Source organism: Pipistrellus kuhlii, unplaced genomic scaffold (assembly GCF_014108245.1).
Source record: "Pipistrellus kuhlii isolate mPipKuh1 unplaced genomic scaffold, mPipKuh1.p scaffold_m20_p_1, whole genome shotgun sequence".
NCBI lineage: Eukaryota > Metazoa > Chordata > Mammalia > Chiroptera > Vespertilionidae > Pipistrellus > Pipistrellus kuhlii.
This window is the reverse complement of record NW_023425404.1, coordinates 12734357-12761020: the sequence shown is the minus strand read 5'-3', so window position 1 is coordinate 12761020 and position 26664 is coordinate 12734357. Positions and strand designations below refer to the sequence as shown.

The following is a 26664-nucleotide window of genomic DNA, read 5'->3' as shown; positions in this document are numbered from 1 at the left end:
GGAAGGGCCATAGCTATCGGGAGGTTTCACAGTGTTACACTTTAGGCGGGTGAGCTGCCACTGCTTCCCACAGGGAAAAGCGCATCCCTGACCCCTGGGCGCGGCTAAGCTCCCGAGCCGGCGCGGCACAGCCAGTGGCGCTGCAGCTGCTGGGGAGCGATGGGCAGCGGGGCCGGAGGACCCGGGGCCGCCCCGCCGTCCCACAATGCCCCGCTCCAGCCACCGGAGGGCGGAGAGAACGGCCCGCGGCGGGGGTAGGGAATCCGAACTCCGCGAAGTGCGCAAGCGCACTGACCCCGGCGGGCCCTAGCAACCGGAGCAGTGACAGTAGCAACCGCCGGAATGGTGCGTATCTCCCAGGCCTGGCGGCAAAAGCCGAAAAGAGATGGGGAGTGGGGAAGGGTGATGGTGGAGTGGTGAGGGCTGGGAGGGCGGAGGGCGCCCTGGAGCCGCGGAAGGGAGCCCCGGAGCGGATGCTGGCTCCTTGGAGTCAGAGGCCTGGGGCGAAGGGGGAGCAGGGGGGGTCTGGGTGGCGGCGGCATGGGCTGCTTGGGCGGATTGGAGATGGGGTTAACGTGGAGGGACTCTGGCAAAGAGAAGGGAAGGCAAAGAGCAGGAGATTCTCGGAAAAGTGGGGGTTGGGGTGGGAGCGGTGATGGAAGGGAGTGGGTGAAGGAGGATATCGTGTACAAAGAAGTAATGCCCCTCTCCCCCGCTAGCGGGGTGGAGTGTGGGAGCTGGTCACCACAGAGATGTGTGTCACGCCCTTGCAGCGGTATTTAAACCCGGGATGTGTCCTGAAGGACTGTGAGGGCAGTTATTAGGTAGCGTTGTAAACACCCAGGCTGAGAGGGGTGCTGTTGCTCAAATTGCAGAATGCATATGTATGGTTTTAGTGGGCCCAAAGACGACGAGCTTGTTGGAATACAGCTTAGGAGTTGTTGTAGGTTTTTATTTATTTATTTATTTATTTATTTATTTATTTATTTATTTAAAAAATTTTTAAGTGATATTTTTAAAAAATATATTTTATTGATTTTTTACAGAGAGGAAGGGAGAGGAGAGAGAGAGCTAGAAACATTGATGAGAGAGAGACATCGACCAGCTGCTTCCTGCACACCCCACACCAGGAATGTGCCCGCAACCAATGTACATGCCCTTGACCGGAATCGAACCTGGGACCCTTCAGTCCACAGACCGATGCTCTATCCACTGAGCCAAACCACTGAGCCAAACCGGTTTTGGCTGTTTTTTTTTGTTTGTTTTTGTTTTTTTTAATATATCTTATTGATTTTTTACAGAGAGGAAGGGAGAGGAGAGAGATAGAGAGCTAGAAACGTCTATGAGAGAGAAACATCGACCAGCTTCCTCTTACACACCCCCAACTGGGGATTTGCCCGCAACCAACATACATGCCTCTGACTGGAATCGAACCTGGGACCTTTCAGTCCACAGACCGACGCTCTACCACTGAGCCAAACCGGTTTCGGCCAGCTTAGGAGTTTTTAAACTGATGGGGGAAGTTCAGGAATGTGCACTTTGACCATGTACCTCAAGGTATCCTAAAATGGGAGTGCGCCCCACCACACTCTGAGAAATACTGCCTTAGCTTTGAAATCTTATCTTCTGTTTATCCAACGAAAACCGTTATGAAGGAATGGCTTGACCTAGGGATGCTCCTCAATTCCTACTTAAATGTGCACTGTTGCCAAAGCCTGTTTGGCTCAGTGGATAGAGCGTCGGCCTGTGGACTGAAAGGTCCCAGGTTCGATTCCGGTCAGGGGAATGTACCTTGGTTGTGGGCACATCCCCAGTGGGAGGTATGCAGGAGGCAGCTGATCGATGTCTCTCTCTCTCATTGATGTTTCTAACTCTCTATCCCTCTCCCTTCCTCTCTGTAAAAAATCAATAAAATATATTTTTTAAAAAAATAAAATGTGCACTGTTTTTGCTTGCCTATTTGACAGTTCCAACTAGCAGTTTGAAAAGGGATATATTGTTGGTTAGTTATAGACCCAGCCAAAGTTGTTTAGCAAAGGATGTGATTGTCTGGCTGGGATGGAGATGTTTATGAAGGATAAGTATAATTAGTTGTCTTCATTTTGTGATTCCAGTGCTATACAGGTGGGCAGAAACTGAGCCCATGAAACGGAAATGATAAGGAAGTCACTCATGTGCACCCTCAGGACAAGATTAAATGCCACTCTTTTTTAAAGAAGTCCCCATCCCTTCCTTGCTTATTTAGTTCACAGGCATTTAGCTGAAACCACTGCCAAGGAAAGTAAAAAGTTCTGGAACCTAGGTTTCTATTCAGGCAAAGGAACAAGAAGCTCTAAACCCTGCAAGCATGAACCGTAAGAATTATTGCAAATCTTCAAATAAAGAATCAGAACCGATAATTAGATGAAGTTAGCTGAGGCTGCAAACTGTTAGTTCTGGTGCCCTCCAGAAATACAGGCCCACATAATGTGTTATTTACCTGTTAAAGGCTTTCCTTAAATATTTCCCATTGATTGATTTTGAAAAAGAGGAAGAGAGAGAAAGAAACATCAACTTGTTGTTCCCCCCCATTTATGCATTCATTGGCTGGTTCCTGAATGTTCCCTGACCAGGGATCCAACCGCAAAGTTGGACCACACTTTAACCAACTGAGCCCCCTGACCAGGGCCTCACAGAGTTTTGTGTTGTGTTTTTTTTTTTTTTTTTTTTTTTTTTTTTTTTTTTTTTTTAATAATAAAAAAAAAATTAGCTTGCCCTAACTGGTTTGGCTCAATGGATAGAGTGTCGCTTTCGAACTGAGGAGCCGAGGTTTGATTCCGGTCAAGGGCATGTACGTTGGTTGCGGGCACATCCCCATTAGGGAGTGTGTAGGAGGCAGCTGAATTGATGTTTCTCTCTGATTGATGTTTCTAACTCTATCCCTTTCCCATCCTCTCTGTAAAAATAAAAAATATATATATATTTTTAAAAATTAGCTTCCAGTGTCTTAAAAATGACATATTTCACAAAGCTGAGATTTTTGGCTTCTCTGAAAAAAATCAGAAATACTATATTTCACTATCAGACAATTTTTTTTACATTTTTATATTATTGAAAAATTTTGTATTATTGTCATATAATTGGCAGCATCTTTTCTTAATGGTACATAAAATAAGGATGTAGCTTTCATTAATAGAGTTTTCATGTTTGAAGAAATGTGATATTAGGATAATTCTTGTCCCAAGTCCTTCTGTCAACAGTTTTCTTGAGCCAAGCAGAACCTCTTTACACGGCCAGCTTTATCTATTAATGATGTTCCACTGGTTCTTTAGGCATTTCAGTTTTTGATTCCTGCCCTCTAGAGGGGAACTAGTGACCTTCTGAGATCAGACAAGATCAAGTGTGTTCAGGATGGTATGGCCTAAGACGGAATTAGCGATCTTATAAACCAATTTATAGATAGTTAGATTGCTTCCAACTTGAAAGTGTTCTTAACTTTTCATGGACCCATGCAAGGATTCCTCTGGGAAATACACTAGTAGTGGGATTGCAGAGTCATAGGGTCTGTGCAGACTTAATTTACCTACACACTGTCAGACTGAGTTCCAGGTTGGTTTTACAAGTTTTTACTTCTCTCTACATTGTCACCAACTTTCTAACTTTGGCCAGTCTGGGGATGTATTTTAACATTCCATTGTTTTATTCTGCATTTCTCTGATTCTTAATGGTTTTGAATACCTTAAGATATTCTTGTTAGTCATCGGGATTTCCATTTCTGTGCATTTTCTTTCTTTCTTTCTTTCTTTCTTTCTTTCTTTCTTTCTTTCTTTCTTTCTTTCTTTCTTTCTTTCTCTCTTTCTCTCTTTCTCTCTTTCTCTCTTTCTCTCTTTCTCTCTTTCTTTCTCTCTTTCTTTTCTTTTTTTTTTGTGGCTTAAGACAACACAGATTTATTTTGTAGGTTTAATGTCTGCGGGGTTGGACTGGGCTCAAATGAAAATGTCAGTTCAACTGCATTCCTTTCCAGAGGCCCTAGGGGCAAACCCTTATTTTGCCTTTCCCAGCTTCCGGAGGCTGGCCCACAGCCCCTTTCTCCATCATCATCAGCAATGATAGGCTGAGTCATTCTCACATCGCATCCACTTTTAACTCACTCTTTCTTTCTTTTTCTTTTTTTTAAATAACTTTTTATTGTTCTGCATTTTCTGTTTATGTTTTTTGCCAACTTTTCCATATTTCTTTTGTTTCTGAATTTTAGGAGTTCCTTATATATCTAGATATTCGCCCTTTGTTGGATTTACATTGAAAGTATCGCCGGTTTGGCTCAATGGATAGAGTGTCGACCTATAGACTGAAAGGTCCCAGGTTTGATTCAAGGGCATGTACCTTGGTTGCGGGCACATCCCCAGTAGGGCATGTGCAAGAGGCAGCTGATTGATGATTCTCTCTCATCGATGTTTCTAACTCTCTATCCCTCAATAAAATATATTAAAAAAAAAGAAAGTATCTTCTCCCAGTTTTTTATTTATTGTGTCAACAGTGTTCTTCACTTGCTGAACTCCATTTGTTCTAATATTTGTGAGTTTATTCTATGTGATTTTTATATCGATGACCATCTGCACATAGTGAATTTTATTTCCTCCTTTTAACCATAGCAGTTTGTATTTCTCTTTCATGCACTAGAGGTCCAGTGCATGAAATTTGTGCAGGGGGGGGTCCCCCCAGCCTGGCCTGCACCCTCTCCAATCTGGGACCCCTTGGAGAACATCCATCTTGTAATCCGGGACTATTAGCTCCTAACCACTCACCTGCCTGCCAGCCTGCCTGATTGCCCCTAACTGCCTTCCCCAACCTGTCTGATTGCTCCTAACTGCTCTGATTACCCCTAACAGCCTCTGCCTGGGCCCCCACCACAGTGGTTTTGTCTGGAAAGAAGGCAGGATGGCTGGAAGATGTCCAGTTGACCCGGTCTAATTAGCATATTACCCTTATTAGCATATTAGTATAGGTTTTAAAGATCTCATGTACCATGTTAAATAGTAGTAGTGATAATAGACATCCTTGATGTGTTTGGGATCTTAAAGATAATACTTTTAATGTTACTGTCCCAGTCTGGCCCACCTTAACCACCTCATTTAAAACAAACATCCTCCACATATATATATACACATACCCTGATATCCTTTACCAAGCTCAACATTTTCTCTTTCTTTAGTACTTGTCATCTTCTAATATAGTATATAATTTCTTTATTTTAAAAATTGCATTACCATTTGTCTTCTGCTAATAGTTCTATGAAGGCAGGGATCTTTGTTTTATTCATTGATATATCCTAGATATGTATTGTAGAAGAATGTTTGGTATATGGTAGATGCTCAATGAATATTTGCTGAAATGAATGAATTTCTCCATTAAGTATGGTGCTTATTATAGCTTTTTGGAATGTAGTTTTTCTTTTACCTTTAAAATCCTTTCCTGAGGATATGTTTTTATTGATTTTAGAAAGAAAGTGGAGTGAGAGAGAGAAACATCATGTGTGAGAGAAACATCAATTGGTTGGCTCCCATACACATGACTGGGGATTGAACCGGAAACGTAGGTGGGTGCCCTGACCAGGAATTGAACCCACAACCTTCTGATGTATGGGATGATGCTCCAATCAACTTAGCTACCCGGGACCCTCTAAATCTCAATGGGAGCTTTTAATATCAAACATAGAACTTTATGGGCCCTGGCCAGGTTTTTCAGTTGGTTTAAATGTTGTCCCCATATGCTGAGGTTGCAAGTTAGATGCCTGGTCAGGGCACATACAAGAATCAACCAATGATGCACAAATAAGTGGAACAACAAGTTGACCTCTCTCTCTCTCTCTCTCTCTCTCTCTCTCTCTCTCTCTCTCTCTCTCTCTCCTCCCCTCCCCTCCCTCCTTCCTTTCCTTTCTCTCTAAAATCAAGAAAAAAAATTAAAAACTTAAAAATGTAGAACTTTATCAAGTGCTTTTCTGCACTTATTGAAATATAAATGTGATCCCCCCCCCCCCCGTTAATCCAATAACAAATGATTTACATTTATAATTTTTTTCTGTTAAACAATCCTTATGCTCCTGGGATAAGCTTTTCTTTATCATGTTCATTATACATCATTGGCTTTGGAGAGCTATTATCATATCTAGGCTTTTCAAATCTGTGTTGAGAAATGAAGAGGGCTCCTTATCTTGTTATAGCATCAGGTTAATCTAGCCTCATAAAATATGTTGGCAGCTTTCCCTTTTGTTCTGGTTTCTGAAACAACTTGTATAACAGGAAATATATGTTCCTTGAAAGCTTGGTAGAACTCATTTGTAAAATTAGGCTTTGGAGCTTTAGGGGAGGAAGATGAGGTAAATCTCTTTGATTTTCTTTTTAATGTTTTAAATAATTATTGGTCTGATTCTTGTGACAATTCTGGCACTTTTCTGTTTTTTGTTTGTTTTTAAAAATGTATACCTGGCCTAGCTTTTCAAACTTATTACCATGCATTTGCTTATAATATTTTAAAATCCCTATGGTATCTGTGTTATTTCCCCTTATTTCGTTTACTAGAGGCCCAAGGCACGAAGATTCGTGCAAGAATAGGCCTTCCTTCCCCTGGCTGCCGGCACCGGGACCCAGGCCTTCGCTCTGGCCTGGAGTACCTTCCACCTTCCCACGCTGCCCAGAGGCCAGAGTGGCTGGGCTGGGGTGGAACACCTGTGTCATCACCAAGGTGACGACACAAGCACCTGGCCCAGCTGCCATCATCTTTGTCGCATCAATTTGCATATTCCCTTCTTATTGGCTGTGGGCACCGCCATTTTGTTGCAAAGTGATAGTCAATTTACATTCCATCTTTATTAGCTAGGGTATTTTTAACCTCTCTCTCTCTCTCTCTCTCTCTCTCTCTCTCTCTCTCTCTCTCTCTCTTAAATCCTCACTTGAGGATATTTTTTCCATTGATTTTTAGGGAGAGTGGAAGGGAGAGGGAAAGACAAAGAGAAACACCGATGTGAGAGAGACACATCAATTGGTTGCCTCCCACATGCCCCCAACCAGGACCGGGAGCCTGCAACTGAGGTAGGTGCCCTTGACTGGAATTGGAATTGAACCTAGGACCCTTCAGTCCAAAGGCCAACGCTCTATCCACTGAGCTAAACTGGCTAGGACTATCTCTTTTTTGATCAATCAGGCTTGCCAGAGATTTAATAACTAACTTTTAGTTTTCTTAATCTTTTCCCTGCTGCTCTGTTTCTCATTGACTTTTCCTTTGTATTTTCTTTTTTGGGTTTTATAATGATGCACTTTTTCAAATATCTTGAATGCTTAGCTTATTTGTTTTCTATCTTCTCTCTTCTTTTAAAATAAATGTATTTGAGGCTGTAAGTTTTCTTTTACATGTTATATGTATTTCTCATATTTTTACTTTCTTGTCTTTTATTTTATTATTTTACTTTAATTTATAAATTTTTAACCCAAGAGTGATTTACTAGTATGCCTTTATTTTCTAGACATAATGCTATATACTTTTAAAACTTTGCCTTTGTTTTTGTTTAGTATTCTCTCTCTCTTTAATATGTTTTTATTAATTTCAGAGAGGAAGGGAGAGGGTGAGAATCAACGATTGCATGCCTCCTGTATGCCCCAAACTGAGGATTGAGCCTACAAAACCCAGCCATGTGCCCTGACAGGGAATTGAGCCCCATGGCCTCCTGATTCATGGGTCAACACTCAACCACTGAGCCATATTGGCAGGAACTCTGGCAGTAATTCAATGGCTGACTTCCTTTTCTCATCTTTAAAGTTTTAAAAATAATAAATGGGATCTAAGATATTATCTATACTAATAAAAGAGTAATATGCAAATTGGTCAGGATGCCCTCACAGTAACAACCGAATAGCGGGCTGCTTGGAGCAAGCCGGCCGGTGGGAGGGGGTTAGTGAGGGACAACCAAACGATCAAACAGCTGGCAGCATGGGGTGACCATGCATGCAGAGGGAGCAGTTGGCGGCAACCAGGCCGGCAGGGGCGCAGTGAGGGGCAGCTAGGCCGGCAGTTGGGGGGCAATGGGGAGGAACCAGGCCGGCAGGGGGGGCAGTTGGGGGCAAACCAGGCTGGCAGTGGGGGCAGTTAGGGACAATCAGGCTGGCAGGCAGAAGTGGTTAGGGTGATCAGGCTGCAGGTGAGCAGTTAGGAACCAGTGGTCCCGGATTGTGAGAGGAATCCTGGATTGGAGAGGATGCAGACTGGGCTGAGGGACTCCCCCCCCCCCCCCCCCAATGCATGAACTTTGTGCACCGGGCCTCTAGTAATTATTGCATGAAAAATTAATCAACAGATTATACCAATAAAGATGACCTTGTTTTTCCTTCTCTTTTTAAGGCAAAAGCAACAACAATCAAAGAAGCCCTAGCCAGATGGGTAAGTATATAAGTTTTTAACTTCTTTTAGAGACCATACAAGGAGAATTTTTAGGTAGTTATTTAAATCTGACCATTCAGTAAAAGGGATCTTTGTGGTATTGGAACTATTTAGTTATGTTGGCTGTGGTGGTATATACATGAACCCACACAGGTGATAAAAATGTGTAGAGCTTATTGCACCGATATAAATATAATCACACCATATATATAAGTGAGTACATGTAAAATGGGGAAAATCTGGTTTAAATCAGTGTATTATATCAATATAAATATTCTGACTGTGACATTATATTTGGAAAATATTATTAGGCAGCATATACTGGTAATTAAATTTTAATTTTGTATTTTTTTTCATTTTTTTCCATTTTTTTATTAAGGTATATGTGTACATATCTTACCATTCCTCCCCCCCCCCCACTTCCTACATGCCCTCCCTCCCCATAATTTTGTATTTTTAGTACCAAAATTAAACTCTAAGGTATAACTTAATAGTATATTACTGTAAATAGTTGTGACCTCAGCTGTGTTGTAAAGAGGATATCTTCCAAAATTTTTGATATTTGCGGTTCTGGTTCAGACTGAATTGTGTGTAAAAAAAGAAAGATGAAATGACAAAGAAAACAGTTGATCTTATAGGTCTGAATCTGATATTTAAGGAAATGTTATTTAGAGACAATGAATTTTTCCCAGGAAGATGTTTTTGTTGTGTTTGCTTTTGTTTATTAATTGATAGGCTCTTAAAGGATCTATAGTAATAAAAGCATAATGTGCTAATTAATCTGACAGCCAAACGACCTTCCCGACGTCCTTCTAGCCTCCTTTAACTCCACATTGCAATCAGGGATCATTTTTTTCCAAATTAATTTTTATCGTAGGAAGAGAAAACCAGTCAGAAGCCATCTGAAGCCAAAGAGGTAAAGCTTTATGCCCAGATCCCTCCTATAGAGAAGATGGATGCGTCCTTGTCTATGCTTGCTAATTGCGAGTAAGTTTTTGTCTTTATTCATCCTTCTGTTTGTCTAGACAATAAAGAATTATTCCCCCACCATATTCCCAGGCTTAAGGAACTCAATTTTTCATTAGTAGTTCTTTGGAGAGGGGGATGACTAGGAAATATGGAGATTTAATCAGTAATTTACACTGTACAGTAATTGACTTTGCTGTATCAAGTAAAAAAATGAACAGTTCCTCTTTAAGTCAAATCAGAGAGGATACAATCACATATTGTAAAGTCAAACTTTTTGGGTTTTAAATTTGCTGTGCCACTTTCTGGCTATGTAATATTAGGCAAATTGTTTCATATCTTTGCACCTCAGTTTCTCATTTGTCAAATATGGATAATAATACTTATTTCACACAAGATTGTTGTAATGGTTAAAATAGCTAATACATGTAAAATACTCAGAAGAATAATAGGCATGTATAAATATTCAATAAAACTAGTTTTTATTATATTTTTGCATGAAATTTACTGATATTAAAAATATTTTGTCAAGAAAGGAAGACTAAGCCAAAACCAGTTTGGCTCAGTGGATTGAGCGTCGGTCTGTGGACTGAAAGGTCCCAGGTTCGGTTCTGGTCAGGGGCGTGTACCTTGGTTGCGGGCACATCCCTGTTGTGGGGTGTGCAGGAGGCAGCTGGTCGATGTCTCTCTCTCATCAATGTTTCTAGCTCTCTATCTCTCTCCTCTCCCTTCCTCTGTAAAAAATCAATAAAATATATTAAAAAAACAAAAAAACAAAAAAGAAAGGAAGACTAAGAACCAAGATGGTGGCATAGGTAAACACTTAAACTCCTGCCTCGCACAACAATTTCAAAACTACAACTAAAAGACAAAACGGACATCATACAGAACCACAGGAAGGCTGGCTGCAACTAGAAGGAAAGAAAAAAGCACACTGAGACTCAGAGGAGCTGCAGGAGGCAGAGGTACTGAGATGTGTGTGTGCACATGCGCGCGTGTGTGTGGAGAGGACTGGCAACTGAGTGTGTGGCTGGCTTTCTCAAGCCAGAGGGAGACAAAAGCTCCCAACTGCGCTCCCAACTCCAGTTCCAGGCGAGAATCTGGGGACCCAGACTCATTCAGGGAGAAACTGGCAGCGGACGAAACTTGAGGGCAGCTTTCTCTCAGAGATGCTTCAGTGATTACCTTGGGACACACTGAGACACAGGGGTCTATTAGGGCAGGGCTGACGGGAAATCAATGTTGTCTGCTCCGTCCTGAGACTCTGCCCTGTCCAAGCTGAGCACAGAGGCTTTTGCAAGTCTTGTCTCATAAGGGTGCCTCCAGCACAGAAGTTCTCCCATCATAGACACAGCTGATCCTAACAGCGAATTGGCCTGGAGGTCAATTCCTTCCAGTGATACCAACAACAGTCAAGGCTTAACTACAACAAGACTGTGCACACAACCCACAAAGGGGTGCACCAAGAGTGTCCACCTCAGGTAATTAATTGGGGAGGCTGAGACACTGGGCCCTTTAGGACACCTAGCACACAAAGCCACTCTTATCAACTCAGGGAAGCAGCCAAAATGCAGAGACAAAGAAACAGATCACAAATAAAAGAAATGAGGGAAAGCAAACAACTGGTATAGAGTTCAAAACCCATGGTTATAACGTTTTTCAAGAATTTTCTAGAAAAGGCCGATAAATTTAGTGAGACCCTTGAGGATATGAAAAAGGACCAACTAGAAATTAAGCATACACTAACAAATAAAAAATATACAGAGATTCAACAGCAGACTAGAGAATCGCAAGAATCAAGTCAAAGATTTGAAATACAAAGAAGCAAAAAACACTAAACCAAAAAAGAAAAAAGAATTAAAAAATATGAAGATAGTGTAAGGAACCTCTGGGATAACTTCAAGCTTACCAACATCTGAATTATGGGGGTGCTAGAAGAGAGAGAAAGAGTAAGATACTGAAAACCTATTTGAAGAAATAATGACAGAAAACTTCCCCCACCTGGTGAAAGAAATAGACGTACAAGTCCAGAAAGTGCAAAGAACCCCAAACAAAAGGAATCCAAAGAGGACCACACCAAGACACATCATAATTAAAATGCCAAGAGCAAAAGACAGAGAATATTAAAAGTAGCAAAAACAAAACAAAAACAGTTACCTACAAGGGAGAGCACCCACAGGATTGTCAGCTGATTTCTCAACAGAAACTATGCAGGCCAAATGGGAGTGGCAAGAAATATTCAAAGTGATGAATAGCAAGAACCTACAACCAAGATTACTCTACCCAGCAAAACTATCATTCAGAATTGAAGGTCAGATAAAGAACTTCACAGATAAGAAAAAGCTAAAGGAGTTCACCACCAAAGCAGTATTACATGAAATGCTGAAAGGTATTCTTTAAGAAGAGGAAGAAGAAGAAAAAGGTAAAGATAAAAATTATGAACAACAAATATATATCTATCAATAAGTGAATCTAAAAATCAAGTGAATAAAAAACAAACAGATGAACAGAATAAACTGGTGAATATAATAGAATCAGGAGCATAGAAAGAGAGTGGACTGACAATTCTCGTGGGGAAAGGGGTGTGGGGGGTGCGGGAAGAGACTGGACAAAAATCGTACACCTATGGATGAGGACAATGGGAGGGTGTAAGGGCAGAGGGTGGGGTGGGAACTGGGTGGAGGGGAACTATGAGGGAAAAAAGAGGAACAGTTGTAATAATCTGAACAATAAAGATTTATTAAATTAAAAAAATAGAAAGGAAGACTAAGAATTGTAATTATTCTCCCTTTAAAAATTGTCTTTATATAATTAAAGTATGTATAGAAAAAATCTAAATAAATATATATGAATTATTGAAAATAGTTATCTCTGGGGGAATGTGTGGGGTGGTTAGGATTACATGTGACTTCTTACAACATACATTTCTGAAAGATTTAACACATGAGAAAATAAAATGTTTTGTTCTGTTAGATGGTTTTAAAGCTTAACTACATATCATGGACATCTCATGTTGGTGTCAATAGCCCAATGCCATTTGTCTTAAAGGCAGGATAGTAATCCTCGGCTGATGGATGTTCATAGATTTCCCCCCATTTTTTTTTGCTGTCATAATAATCAATAACCTAATTCATATAACTTTTGGCATTTGCATTAGTATTTCAATAGGATGTATTCTTAGAAATGAATTACTGGGTCAAAGAATACATGCATTAAAACATTTAATAGATAACACCAAATTGCACTCAAAGAGGTTTTTTAAAAATTTCCTACAATGAGTAGTATATATTAACTTTTATAATCAGAAAAAACTATGAAGATTTTAAAATGAAGGAATATATGCCATGTCTGAAGGGGATAAAATAATTCACTGTCAAAAGGAAGTGTGACTTAAATATCTTTTATGGGCACTAGAGAAATAATATCTGATATACTATTTGCAATTTTTTAATATTAATTCAAGTTTTCCTCTGTTCTTTTTAAGGAAGCTTTCACTGTCCACAAACTGCATTGAAAAAATCGCCAACCTGAATGGCTTAAGTAAGTGATCCACAATAGCAGATGGTTCTTGGGTTTTCTAGTTTTTGGAATAAACATTCCAGAGACACTGTAATCCCAGAAGTCGGCACCTGTTTTACAGTCATTGTCAGAAGACAGGGAGAATATATAAATCATTTGTCTCAAGTTTGATTATCCAAAGAAAATGACATATAAGACCTGAACATTTTAAATATATTTTAAAGCTAAAGGCTTGAATTGAGATATCTTAAATTTAAAAATCAGATTTTTTTGTTATGTTTTTGTGTTCAGATTTTCTTCAGTTTCATATTGGTTATGTTTAACTTTTAATTTCTCATCATCCCTGTTTTTCCTGTGCTTCTTAACTTTGTTAATGACATCATCACTTACCACATTGCCAATGCCTCTGACTCTTGTGCTCGGTTCCTATGGCTGCTGAAACCTGATGGCTTAAAATAACAGACAGTTATTCCCTCAGTTCTGGAAGCCAGAAGTCTGAAATCAGTTTCCTGGGCCAAAGTCAAGGTTTTGCGAGCCACACTCCCTATGGAGGCTTTAGGGGAGAATCTGTTCTTGCCTCTTCTGGATTCTGATGGCTGCCACATTCCTTGAACTACTTCCAGCCAGTCTCCGCCTCTATGGTCATATTGCATTCTCTCTTTCTTTTGGTCTGTGTCTAGTTTTTCTCTTTTGAGTTTACTTGTGATTGCATTTAGGGAACACCTGAATAATTGGGGATACTTACCTTAAGATTTCTAACTTATTCACAAGTGAATAAACAAACATTAAAACAAGATATTAATATTCTGCCTATCAAGTTGGTAATGACATTTATATATATATATATTTTAATTGATTTCATAGAGGATGAGAATATGTATATGAGGGAGAGAGAGATAGAAACATAATGATGAGAGGGAATCAATGATTGGCTGCCTCCTGCACACCTCCTACTGGGGATCAAGCCTGCAACCTGGGCATGTGCCCTTGACTGGAATCGAACATGGGACCTTCAGTCTGCAGGCCGACAATCTATCCACTGAGCCAAACCGGCTAGGATGGCAATGACTTTTAAAAAGTATAATACTTGCCCTAACCGGTTTGGCTCAGTGGATAGAGCATTGGCCTGTGGACTGAAGGGTCTCCGGTTCGATTCCGGTCAAGGGCATGTACCTTGGTTGCATGCACATCCCCAGTAGGGAGTGTGCAGGAGGCAGCTGATTGAGGTTTCTCTTTCATTGATGTTTTTAACTCTCTATCCCTCTCCCTTCCTCTCTGAAAAAATCAATAAAATATATTAAAGAAATAAAAAAGTATAATATTTGCCTGCCAGCATGGCTCAGTGGTTGAGTGTGGTTGACCTATGAACAAGGAGGTCATGGTTTGATTCCCAGTCAGGGCACATACCTGGGTTGTGGGATTGATCCCCAGTGTAGGATGTGCAGGAGGCAGCCGATCAATGATTCTCTTTCATTATTGATATTTCTATCTCTCCCTCTCCCTTCCTCCCTAAAATCAATAAAAATATATTTCTTAAAATGATTAATAAAAAGTGATTCTTGCCCCCAAGGAGTTCATTATCTAAAGAGACAGAACATATTCCTCATTAACTATGAAAATGACTAATATTTCTTGAGCATTTATATGTACCTGGCACTATTCTAAGTCCTTTATATACACTAACTCATTTTATTATTCACAGTAGTGCTCTAGCTGGTTTGGCTTAGTGGATAGAGCGTTGGCCCAAGGACTAAAAGGTCCCAGGTTCAATTCTGGTCAAAGACATTTACCTTGGTTGCAAGCTCCTCTCCTCGTTGGGGCTTGTGCAGGAGGCAACCAAGTGATGTGCTTCTCTCACATCGATGTTTCTCTCTGTCTTTCCCTCTCTCTTCCACTCTTCCTAAAAATCAATGGAAAAATATCCTCAGGTGAGGATTTACACAATAGTTATGAAGTAGGTAATTATTATTATAATCCAAGATAGTCTTTTATAAACGTTTACAAAGAAAGTGTAATTAAATTAATTAAAACTAAAGTTTATATAAGGTATATGCCTGATACACACTCAGGCACAAATACAATTTATTTATATATATATATGTCTATATATATATAATTGATTTGAGAGAGAGAGAGAGATAGAAACATCATTGATGAGAGAAAATCATTGATTAGCTGTCTCCTGCATGCCCCATACTGAGATCCAGCCCACAACTTGGGTATGTGCCCTGACTGAGATTTGAACCCTGACCTCCTGGTTCATAGGTGGGTGCTCAACCACTGAGCCACACTGTTCCAGCTAGGCTGAATGTTTTAGACAATTATCAGTTCTTTAAAAAAATTTTTTTAAACTGATTTCAGAGAGGAAGGGAGAAGGAGAGAGAGACAGAAACATCAATGATAAGAACGAATCACTTATCAGCTGCCTCCTATACACTCCCCACTAGGGATCTGGCCCACAACCCGGGCATGTGTCCTTGACTGGAATCGAACCCAGGACCCTTCAGTCCACAGGCCAATGCTCTGTCCACTGGACCAAACCAGCTAGGGCTATCTCAGTTCTTATATGCTTATAAAATAGATACTGTATTTCCTTATTTTACCTGATAAAACTGAGATTCAAAGAGGTTTGAAAGGGGATTTGAACTCAGTTAATTGATTTTGTATTCTTAACTATTAATTTATGGGTGTTATAGAACAGTGCCATCCAATAGAACTGTGCACATTACCGAAACAGTTGCCACTACTCTTACACAACTATTAAACTCTTGATATGAAGCTAGTGTGACTGAGAAACTGAATTTTAATTGTATTTATTTTTAATTAAGTTAAATAACCATATGATTAATAGTTACCATATTGTTTCAATAAGTGTATTGAAGTTTAAGTTGTGAAAACTAAATATATAACTTATGCATAAGTAATCCCAGTAGTTTTTTAGAACAGAAATGAGATTTCTTATGTTTATTAGAAATCTTTTTTTAATTTTGAAAATAATACATGTACATGGTTTTATGTAAATAGTTCAAAAGAAGTCTTTTTCTGACCATACACTCTCAGTTCCTCCCCCACAACAATCACTGTTTCTTCTTCCTTTTTTCTATTCCACAAATAATCTATAGGTATACAGGTAGAAACAGCCTTATAAAAATACAAATAGGCATCTTTTAAACCAAATCACAATCAATTACTTAAAAAATGGAAAGTAAAAGATTTTAAAAATACTAATTAATTTTATTTCTAATCCTTTGTGGAGTGAGGTGTACTATACTTAAATATGTTTTCTAGTATGAGTCCTCATACCATAAAAGATTTGAAGAGTATCTATGCTCTCAAATCTAAAGTTCAAATCTTATTTACTCTTATTTTTATCCCTATAATATTTTTATTAGCCAGCAATTTAAGACCATGATTAATTTAGCTAATAATTAAAAAAAATTAATATTGGCATGATGTGAAATTACAGTTGTAGCTCTTACATTATTTTCTTTTAAATATATTTTATTTGAGAGAGGAAGGGAGAGGGAAAGGGAGAGAGAGAAACATCAACAATGAGAAAGAATCATTGATTGGCCGCCTCCTGCATGCCTCCGACTGGGGATCGAGCCCCAAACCCAGGCATGTGGCTTGACCGGAATCAAACCTGGGACCCTTCAGTCCACAGGCCAACACTCTATCCACTGAGCCAAATAGGCTAGGGCATGTTTACCTTATTTTCTACTTGATTACCACTTTTCATTAATACAGCCTTTCTTACTCTTACACAAATATATTTGTTATATAAAATTTATTAAAGCTACATTATACTAGATTTACAATTGTGTAATATGATTTTCATAAACAAAAAATTGCTTTTTTCCCCCTGCTACAGAAAACTTGAGGATATTGTCTTTAGGAAGAAACAACATAAAGAACTTAAATGGACTGGTAGGTTGCTATTTATTGCTTTAAAAAAGCATATACTTCTTTCTTAGTATAAAAATAATACTTGTCCATTGCAGAAACTTTATAAAGTAGAAAAGCAACTTTAAAAAGTACCTATAGCCCTGGCCGGTTGGGCTCAGTGGATAGAGTATTAGCCCTCAGACTGCAAGGTCACGGGTTCAGTTCATGGTTAAGGGCACATAACTCATGCGGGAGGCAACCAATTGATGTATCTTTCTCACATCGATCTTTCTCTTTCTCTGTCTCTCCCTCTCCCTTCCACTCTCTCTAAAAAAAAAAAAAAAAATAATCAATGGAGCCCAGCTAGTGTGGCTCAGTGGCTGAGCATTGACCTATGAACCAGGAAGTCAGGGTTCGATTCTCAGTCATGGCATGACCACTCTAATCTGTAAAACATGGAATGTTAAATTAAATGAAAGGGGTCTATTGAAAACTACTGGGTGCATAACCATGGACACAGACAATAGGGTGGTAAAGGCCTGGGGTGGAGGGTAGGCAAGGAGGGCTAGAAGGGGTTATTGGGGAGAAAAGAGGACATATGTAATACTTTCAAAAATAAAGATTAAAAAAATAAAAAAAACTGGAAAACTGACTATTATGGTACATGATAAGCCCATATGTATATATGATCTAGCCTCTGCCTTCCTTTCAGATCTCATTTCATATTATTCTTCTTTCTAGCTGCTACTCTCCAGCTATTGGCCTTTCTCTTCCTGGAATATACCAAGTCCATTTCCACTTGAATTTTGTACTTGCTGTTTCCTCTGCCTAAAAAACTCTTATTTACTATAGATTTCACATTACTTGCTCCTTCTTAACTTTCACACTTCAGCTCAGATGTCACTTCCTCAAATGTGACAACGCATGCACACACACACACATGTATTGTACATATATACACATATATACGTGTGTATATACACACATATGTATATGTATGTATATGTATATATCTCAGTCTGAAAAAATTTTTTGAATTGATTTCAGAGAAGAAGGGAGAGGGAGAAAGATAAAAACACCAATGATGAGAGAGAATCATTGATCGGCATTTTCCCACAACCTGGGCATGCTCATGACCAGAATCAAACCTGGGACCCTTCAGTTTGCAGACTAACATTCTATCCACTGAGCAAACTGTCTGAAATTTTTATTGGTTTGTTCTTCTCCATCTTGTTCATCTCCTCCCCCACCCCCACCCTCTCTCTCTGTCACTCGCACAAATCCTAATGAGCATGTTGGTTTTGTTCATTAGTATCTATATTAGTGCTTAATACATGTGGTAGGCATTCTGTAAGTATTTAATGAGTGACTCAATATGTCTTATTACTAATTATAAAATCTATTAGGTTAAATTTTTAATTCTAAAAGTAATATACATTCATTGTAAAAAACAAATCAAGCAATTTATAAGTACGTGAAATACACTATGAAAGTCTTTTTTCTCCGTATCTACTTCCTCAGTTCCATGAGATAACAAATAATATTGTTTTGTATACTTTAATATTTTTTCTGTGCAAATACAAATAGATATCTGTGTAAATGTGTATGCTTGTGTGTTATATATTTTGTACTATTGATATGCAGGGTTAATATATGTTTTTCTGCTTTCTCAATAGAGAGTTGGGCAAAAATAGGTTATAATAATAAATAATACAATAATTAATTAGTAATAATACACAAATAAATTCTGTTTTGTGTACTAATAGCTGTAAACCTACTTTTATATCAGTAAATATTTTTTCCATGTCAAAAGGTGACTATTGTAAATGATGCTATTAACATGAGTATTTAAATATCTTTTTGAAATCCTTTTTAAAATTCTTTAGGGTATTTGCCTAGAAGAATTGCTGGATCATATATTTTTAATTTTTGGAGGACCTGCCAAACTGTTCCGTAGCGCCTGCAGTATTTTACACGCCCACCAACAGTGCGCAGGGGTTCCAATTTCTCTACATCCTTGCCAACATTTCTCACTTTCTCTTTGTTTGATAGTAGCCATTCTAATGAGTGTGAGGTGGTCTTTCATTGTGCCAGCCTCCTCATTTTACAGAGCAAGTCACTAAGAAATTATTTGTTTGCTGGCAGAAGTGAACCAAATTGCTGAATGCCTGTTCACTCAATGCCCAGTTCTCCAAAGGGCCAGTTTATTGAATGACAGTTTTTACTGAATTGGTTCACACAAACATAGCCAGATTTCACTGATTATATTCACCAGATTGCTTCACCAAAATCTCATCTTTATTATTTACTTTTAGTATATATAGAAATTTGTGTTTCTTGGGATGGTTTCAACACCTTTTGAAATTTTATTTAAGGTTTTATTTAATGATGGTAATGTAACTGCAGCTGACTCATCCAGTTGTTGTTGTTTTTTAAATATATTTTATTGATTTTTTTACAGAGAGAAAGGGAGAAGAATAGAGAGCTAGAAACATCAATGAGAGAGAAACATCGACCAGCTGCCTCTTGCACACCCACTACTGGGAATGCACCCACAACCAATGTACATGCCCTTGACCGGAATTGAACCTGGGACCTTTCAGTCCGCAGACCCACGATCTATCCACTGAGCCAAACTGGTGTCAGCTCATCCAGTTTCTGGATTTGTCAGTCCATCTTTGTAGAATGTTGGTTTCACTGGTCAAGTCTCAAGTTATTAAAACATAAAAATAGTAATCTAATTGAGCTGGCTAGCAAGCCCTTATATTTAGGGAAGTACACAAAACAGTAGAATAGATTGAAGATGTACTGAAAGACAGAACCACATCCTGGACATTCAAAATCTGTACAACATTTGTAAGTCAATATGCTTTAAGAAATTCTCATTCCACAAAGTAATATTCCCAAGTAAAGTCCTAAAATGAACTGAAATTTGGTTATGGCAAAAGAGTTGCATCCAAATGGCTATAAACTAAATAGAAGCTAAATTAATACTTGGAGAATTGATCAAATTGTCTAAGTTAAAATTGACCAAAAGTCCTGATCTACACATATAAAAACAACATTAAATAAGTGTCAGAACCCATAACTGAGCCTAAATCTTCTAGTCAGTATTGAAAGTAATTTTTCTGCTATTTCACACTTTTTAAGTTGGAGACACAAAATGGATGCAGATGCACCACAATGAAAATGCAAGCAATAAAGTTTAAATTATATGAATACGGATTCCCCCTTCTGAAAGACATAAGTGATACACTAATTGGATCACTTTGGGGAAGAAGATATCAGAATACTAGCTGGGGGGTTTGGTTAAGTCTCAAAGTTCTGATTTAAGAGTGCCAGGACGGAAAGAACCACTATAGTCTGTCTTACGTCTGAAGGAGGGACGTTTGTACCACCACTGATTGTATCTATCATTTAAGAGTCAGTATGATATAATTTTCTTACTATAATGGTAACTGAATTATATACATTAAAAAAGGTGAATTAATGGGTGGATAGTTGTATGAAAGATGGACAGATATTTGATAGGTAAAGGATAGTAAAATATTAATGGTAGTATTTGGGTAGTGGATATGGGGTTTAATTGTGAAATTTTTTGACTTTTTTATGTTTGAAAGTTTCCTTAATAAATAATGGGGTGGGGGGTGGGGGAGGAATCCTGAAATTTAGACTCAGCTCTACTATTTAATAACATTGTGATCTTAGAAAAAGTCCTTAAGCTCTCTATAATAGAAATCAAATAACCTGCTTTTGCCTATCTTAAGTGTTACAAGGATAAAATAATAAAATATATAGGCAAGTGATTTGAAAGCTATACTATTCAATGAAAGTGGTGAAATAGAGACAGATACAGCAAACAGTAAAGCATCAAACAGAATGTCTAATTATAGCAAGAAGGTTAGGGAGAGGTGGGCAAGATAAGAGATCCACCGAAAGACTTGTGTGCATGCATATAAGCATAACCAGTGGACGCAAAACTCTGGGGGGTGAGGGCATGTATTGGGGGGGAGGGGCAATGGTAAGATATGTACACATATAATACCTTAGTAAAAAAATAAGTTATAAAAAAGTGATGAAATAGTGCTATTATTTTCCCTGTTGGTGGTTTCAGTACCTTTTCTTAGTTCAGATCAGTTTGAAGAGAGGAAGAGAATGTTCCGCTTGGCTTTTTAATGCCAAAAACTCCCACACCGCCTACAGCTCTCCTGCCAGGGGACAGGTGGGTCTTGGTTCTCCCTGAAGACCATTGTCTTTATGTTTATAAGGAAGGAAAAAAGCTTAAAAATAAGCGTATAGATAAAATTGCTTTCTCTTTCAGGAAGCAGTAGGGGACACATTGGAAGAATTATGGATATCCTACAATTTTATCGAGAAGTTGAAAGGAATCCATGTAATGAAGAAATTGAAGATTCTCTACATGTCTAATAACCAGGTGAAAGACTGGGGTAAGCTGAGACTGGCTCTTTGCTAACTTCTACCTCCTGTTTATAGAAAATAGCCCAATAGGGAACAAGGAACAAAAGGAGGACATTTATTTCTAACCCCAGAGGGAAATAGCTAAATGCTTTAAATTTACATCTAAATATTTACTTAGAATGATTTTAATTGAATAAGTTCTGGTCCTATTAATCTTGGAAAAATTAAATTAATTGTCCAAAGGCTGGAAGAAATCAGTTTAAACTTAATAATTCTTGTGTAGAAGTTTTATCTGACATCTATATTACTTTTTAAAAATATATATACTTTTTTATTTCAGAGAGGCAGAGAGACAGAACATCAATGATGAGAGAGAATAACTGATTGGCTGCCTCCTGTATACCCCATACTGGGGATCAAGCCTGTAACCTAGATATGTGCTCTGACTGGGAATCAAGCCATGACCTAGTTCATAGTTTGCTGCTCAACCGCTGAACCATAATGGCTGAGAGCTTTGCTTTTGCATTGTACATTATTTATTCAGTATTTACACATAAAAGCCCTATTATGTGCATGAACTATAGGCCAGACTCTTGAAATACATAGTTGAATAAGACACTATCTCTGCCTTCAAGGAGTTCACAGGTTAATGGAAAGGTGAGTTTATAAGCTAATACAATTGTAAAAACTGTGATAAATTCTACAGTAGAGTCTCCGATGAGTTGCTTTAAGAGTTCAAAGATGAGAGAGGGAATGGGTAGAGACAGTTTAGCTTAGTCCATACTGATGCAATACAACATAGAGAAGACCTATCACTGGTGAATGATTTATTGTTCTTCTTCTTCTTTTTTTTTTTTTTTTAATAATTCTCACCCAGGATATTCCTCCATTGACTTTTTTTAGGGAGAGAGGAAGAGAGAAACATTGATGTGAGACAAACACATCGATTGGTTGCCTCCTGTATGAGCCCCTACTAGGGCCCGAGGTTGAAGAAGGAGCCTGCAACCAAGGTACATCCCTGGTCCGGAATCAAACCTGGAACTCTTTGGTTCACAGGCCAGCGCTCTGTCCACTGAGCCAAACCAGCTGGGGCTGCTGTTCTTTTTTACTGTAAATCCCACTTCTTCTTCTTATCCTATCCTTAGGCTAGCCTAAAGGTAAAAGAGGTATGTCTTTTTCCCTCCCTTTCTGTAATGTTTTCAGAGAATCAGTCAACATGGTCAAACTACCCTTACTTCCTTCAAAATCTTAAACGACAAATTGTCTTGACTAGTCACCATCAGTGATGTTGAAATTCAACCCACAAAGCATAGCAGTAAAACCTGCCATTTTAATGTGGAAGGTATTCTTTGTATCTGTAGCAGAATTTGTGAAGCTGGCAGAACTGCCCTGCCTGGAAGACCTGGTGTTCGTAGGCAATCCCTTGGAAGAGAAACATTCAGCTGAGGGGAACTGGATTGAAGAGGCAACCAAGAGAGTGCCCAAACTGAAAAAGCTTGACGGTGAGTGTCTCTGAGCCAGCTTAGGAACATTTTGTAGGTGTAAGAGTTGAATTTATGACACGGAATCATGAAAAGGAGCAGAACTGAAGAAAATGATAGGTGTTCTCTAACCTCCAAGGCCATTTTTGTCCACAGGAAATTTTATGGTCCAGGTTTGGGCCAGGGTGAGGTGAAAAACTTTTAGGAACTTTAGACTGGTATAAGATCATCTCTAGATCAAAAGCTTATAAGAAAAGTTGGGCTTATTCTCAAATCATAGGCATTATTTTGCAGAATAATTATACATAAATGGCGAGTAACTACTTTTCCACAATTGGATCAAAATTGTATTGTTCTCTTACCCCCACCCCACCCCCCAAAAAAAAATAAAAAAGAAAACAAACACACCAGTGGGGGGGATGGGGATTGGTAAGGTATGTACACATATAATACCTTAATAAAAAAAAAAAAAATGAGAAAAAAAACACACCAAAAAACAAAACAAATAACCCCACACACAGGATGTAAGATAGGTGTCTCTGTCAGTGGATATCCTTAACTGACTGGGTTCTAATCCCAGTTCTGCCACTTAATGTCTTTTTTGTCATTGTGGTAACAAATGGTTGTGGTTTTTTACATTTTATTTTACAATATATATATATTGATTTTTTACAGAAAGGAAGGGAGTGGGATAGAGAGTAAGAAACATCGATGGGAGAGAAACATCGATCAGCTGCCTCCTACACACCTTCTACCAGGGTGTGCCCTCATCCAAGTTACATGCCCCTGACCAGAATCGAAGCAGGACCTTTCAGTCCGTAGGCTGATGCTCTATCCACTGAGCCAAACTATTGTTTGTTTTTAACCTAAGAACTGGAAATGATAATTGTCACAGACCTCTTGGGGTCTAATCTATTCCCAGTGGTGCTACCAGGAACCCAGGCCAGGATTCCAACTGTTCCAGAACCCACAAACTTCCTTTTTCTCTGCCAGCCAGGGAAATATCTATTCTGAGGAAAACCACTATCCCCTCCTTCTTTTCCACATCATTCTGCATCTCCTCACAAACTCTTATCTTCTCAGGCTTTTCAAAGACAAAAGCCAGTAAGTCTGACGGTCTTTCTGTTTTCCACACTGCCCCCGAAGCAATGATGCACAGAACCCGCTGGCCTACCTATTGCCATATTCACCCGATATTCACAATCCAAATCCAAAGGGCCTAGTTATCTATGGTTGAGGCTTCCTTGTTCCTCAACCCTTCAGTCCCCTCTTCATCACCCCTGTTACTCTGCCATTCTATCCTTCCTATTCTGTGCCTCTTCATCTCTCCCTCACCACTTCTATCTAAAGGTCAGTACTCAATAACCCTTTTATCCACCTCAGCTTACAATGGTGGCTGTTCTTCCTCCACATGTCTCCCTCCTACCCCCCAATATTTTTATTGATTTCAGAGAGTAAGGGGGGGGAGGGAGAGAGAGAGAAATATCAATGATGAGAGAGAATCATCGATCGGCTGTCTTCTGCATGCCCACATTGGGGATCAAGCCCTGATCAGGGTTGAACTGGGACTTCCTGGTTCATAGGTCGATGCTCAACCACTGAGCCAAACCAGCTGGGCTGGAATTGGTTCTTAATTAAGGATAGGGTTTAGATTAGGGGTGTCGAACTCAATCAGAGAAGGGGCCAAAATCTAAAATCCAGCCTAAATCGCGGGCCGAATGGTTTACTGAACAGTCATAAACTGTCATTGTGATGGAAACGCAGCGGAGTGCAATGATGACAGCGCGGTGCGGGCCACATTGCAAGGCCTGGCGGGACGGATTTGGCCCGCGGGTCTTGTGTTTGACACATGTGGTTTAGATGGAAGGATAGTTGGGGAGGGCATTTCAAATTGGAAGAACTTTGTTAAGCAGGAGTCCTGGGTAAGAGTGTGCAAGATGAGCTTGGGAGACAGTGAGTTTATTAATTTAGCTGGATTGGAAGGTGGTTGGCTGAAGAATTAAGACTAAATAGTTGACCAGGCAAGATTGTGAGCAGGTTTCAAATGCTGGAGCTCAGAAATTCCTTGGTCCAGCCAGTGAGAGCTTGCAGATGTACTTTGTTTTCTGTACTTTGGTTCTCCCCACCCCCCAATTTATTACCAATGTTTAATATTTTGGGGAATAACATAAAAAAACAGATATGCTGGATTGCATATTTTATTGTGAAAAATGAAGAATATTTCTTTGTATTTAACATACAAAGTTTCAGTAGTATAGGGCTTTATTTATTTATTATTACATTCTTTTTTTTGGGGGGGGGGGGCACCCACTCTTAGCCAATCATGCTGGCTAAGATTGGAAACTGAGATCAGATAGGAGGAGTCTCTTGGCCAAGACCCACCATGTAGTTCAGTAGTGGAGCTGGTGGTGAGCTTTAGGCCCTTGCACAGGCTCTGAAAGGCAGTGAGTGTGTATCTCTTCTCAACTCCATGTTGGGTGATGTCATGTTAGTACTTGAAATGGCCATGGTGGGAGTATTTACACCACAGGAAGTGGCAACTACTACAAATCACAGCTGGTTGTTAAATATTTATCAATACTAGTGCTTATTTATTTATTTATTTTTTGTCTGGCATTTGTAGGCATTTTTATTTGCAACTCTGCATTTGGAGAGCAATATATTCATAAGTCCTTATATTAATCCATTTGAGAATTCTCCTGAAAAGCTTTTTGGATCATTTGAAATTAAAGAGATTATTTTATGAAATTATTATGGCATACTTCACAGCATTTCAGAACTTCTGATGTTAACGGGAAAATATTTTCATTTAGAATTTTAACAATCTGTTGAGAGTGACCAGTGACCAGAAATAATGTTCTTTTTCATTTTAGGTACCCCAGTCATTAAACAGGATGAGGAAGAAGAAAACTAACACCATGCTATCCACATCGTGTTAACTTATTTAAATGTCATAAGAACAACAGATAAGTTTTGTATAATTGTCTGTTTTAAAGATTCTGTGTGGAGTGAAAGGTTCTTAAGATAAAACAAATCTATGATTTCTTTTTTTTCTTAACCTATTCAATGTCCTCCCCCATAATGGTAACACCAACTTTATAGAAACTACAAATTTTAAGTTTTTTGTCTTCAGTCTCCATCTACTGAAATCTTTATAGACTGAACAATCATTTTGAACAAAAGAATAAATGTGGTTATTCATTCCACTTTTTTTAGGTCAGGCTGTTAAATATGTATACTTAACTTTTGAATCTGTAGAACATCTTTCCTAAAGATCCATCCCCTTATGACTCAGAAGCACAAATGTGTCATGCCTTTGGTTCCGAAGGCAGCGCAGTGGCAGCAGCTGCGGAAGCAAGACTCCGAAGTCATAGTGAAAAAGCTGTGGTGAAAAAAAAAAAGAAAAAGTAATATTTTGGAGGCCTTAGAGCCCATGTTATGTTTACTTACTTGGTTTTCAAAAAATATGTACATTGTCAACTGGAATTTAGGTTGTGTGTACATGTGTGGCCACTCGAGTCACTGTGCATAGTCGGGCAGTCATTCCGTGATCCAGCTCCGTGGGTAAAGTGACTGTCCTGATTATTCCTTTGACTAGCACGCTGGCCATGTTACCCAGGTGGACCTGATCATAGGCACACTTTTGGGTTTATAGTTCTCTGTGTGTTACATAAGGAAATATATATATAAGTGTTAGTTATATTTGGATGCCTAGTCTAAATCTTGGCCATTCATATATATTAAAATTTGCCCAAATAACTTGGGTCTGTTGACCACCATATTGGGAGAAATGATTGTTCTAAGAGTATAGAACTTAAAGACTGGATCTACTACCTTTCAATAAGTTAAATTTAGTATTTCAAAATATATATTTTAGAAAAGTTTTAAGTTAAACAGCTCTTAAAATGAATTATGTAAGTGGTGTTGGAGGGAAAAGAGATGTTTCATTATGGGATCCCAGGCAAATGGCAATATTTTTGAGGAT

At 38.9% G+C, this 26664-nt stretch overlaps 1 protein-coding gene across 1 annotated transcript; it reads left to right on the top strand.

Annotated features, from left to right (window-relative positions):
• The first annotated feature begins 234 nt into the window (after positions 1–234).
• DNAL1 (dynein axonemal light chain 1) lies at positions 235–26353 on the top strand. The gene is made up of 8 exons (XM_036431989.2): positions 235–345; positions 8371–8409; positions 9287–9396; positions 12860–12915; positions 16766–16821; positions 21101–21227; positions 22560–22700; positions 25553–26353. The coding sequence occupies exons 1-8, from the start codon at positions 343–345 to the stop codon at positions 25591–25593; spliced, it is 573 nt and encodes a 190-aa protein (XP_036287882.1). The 5' UTR covers positions 235–342; the 3' UTR covers positions 25594–26353.
• Positions 26354–26664: the final 311 nt, after the last annotated feature.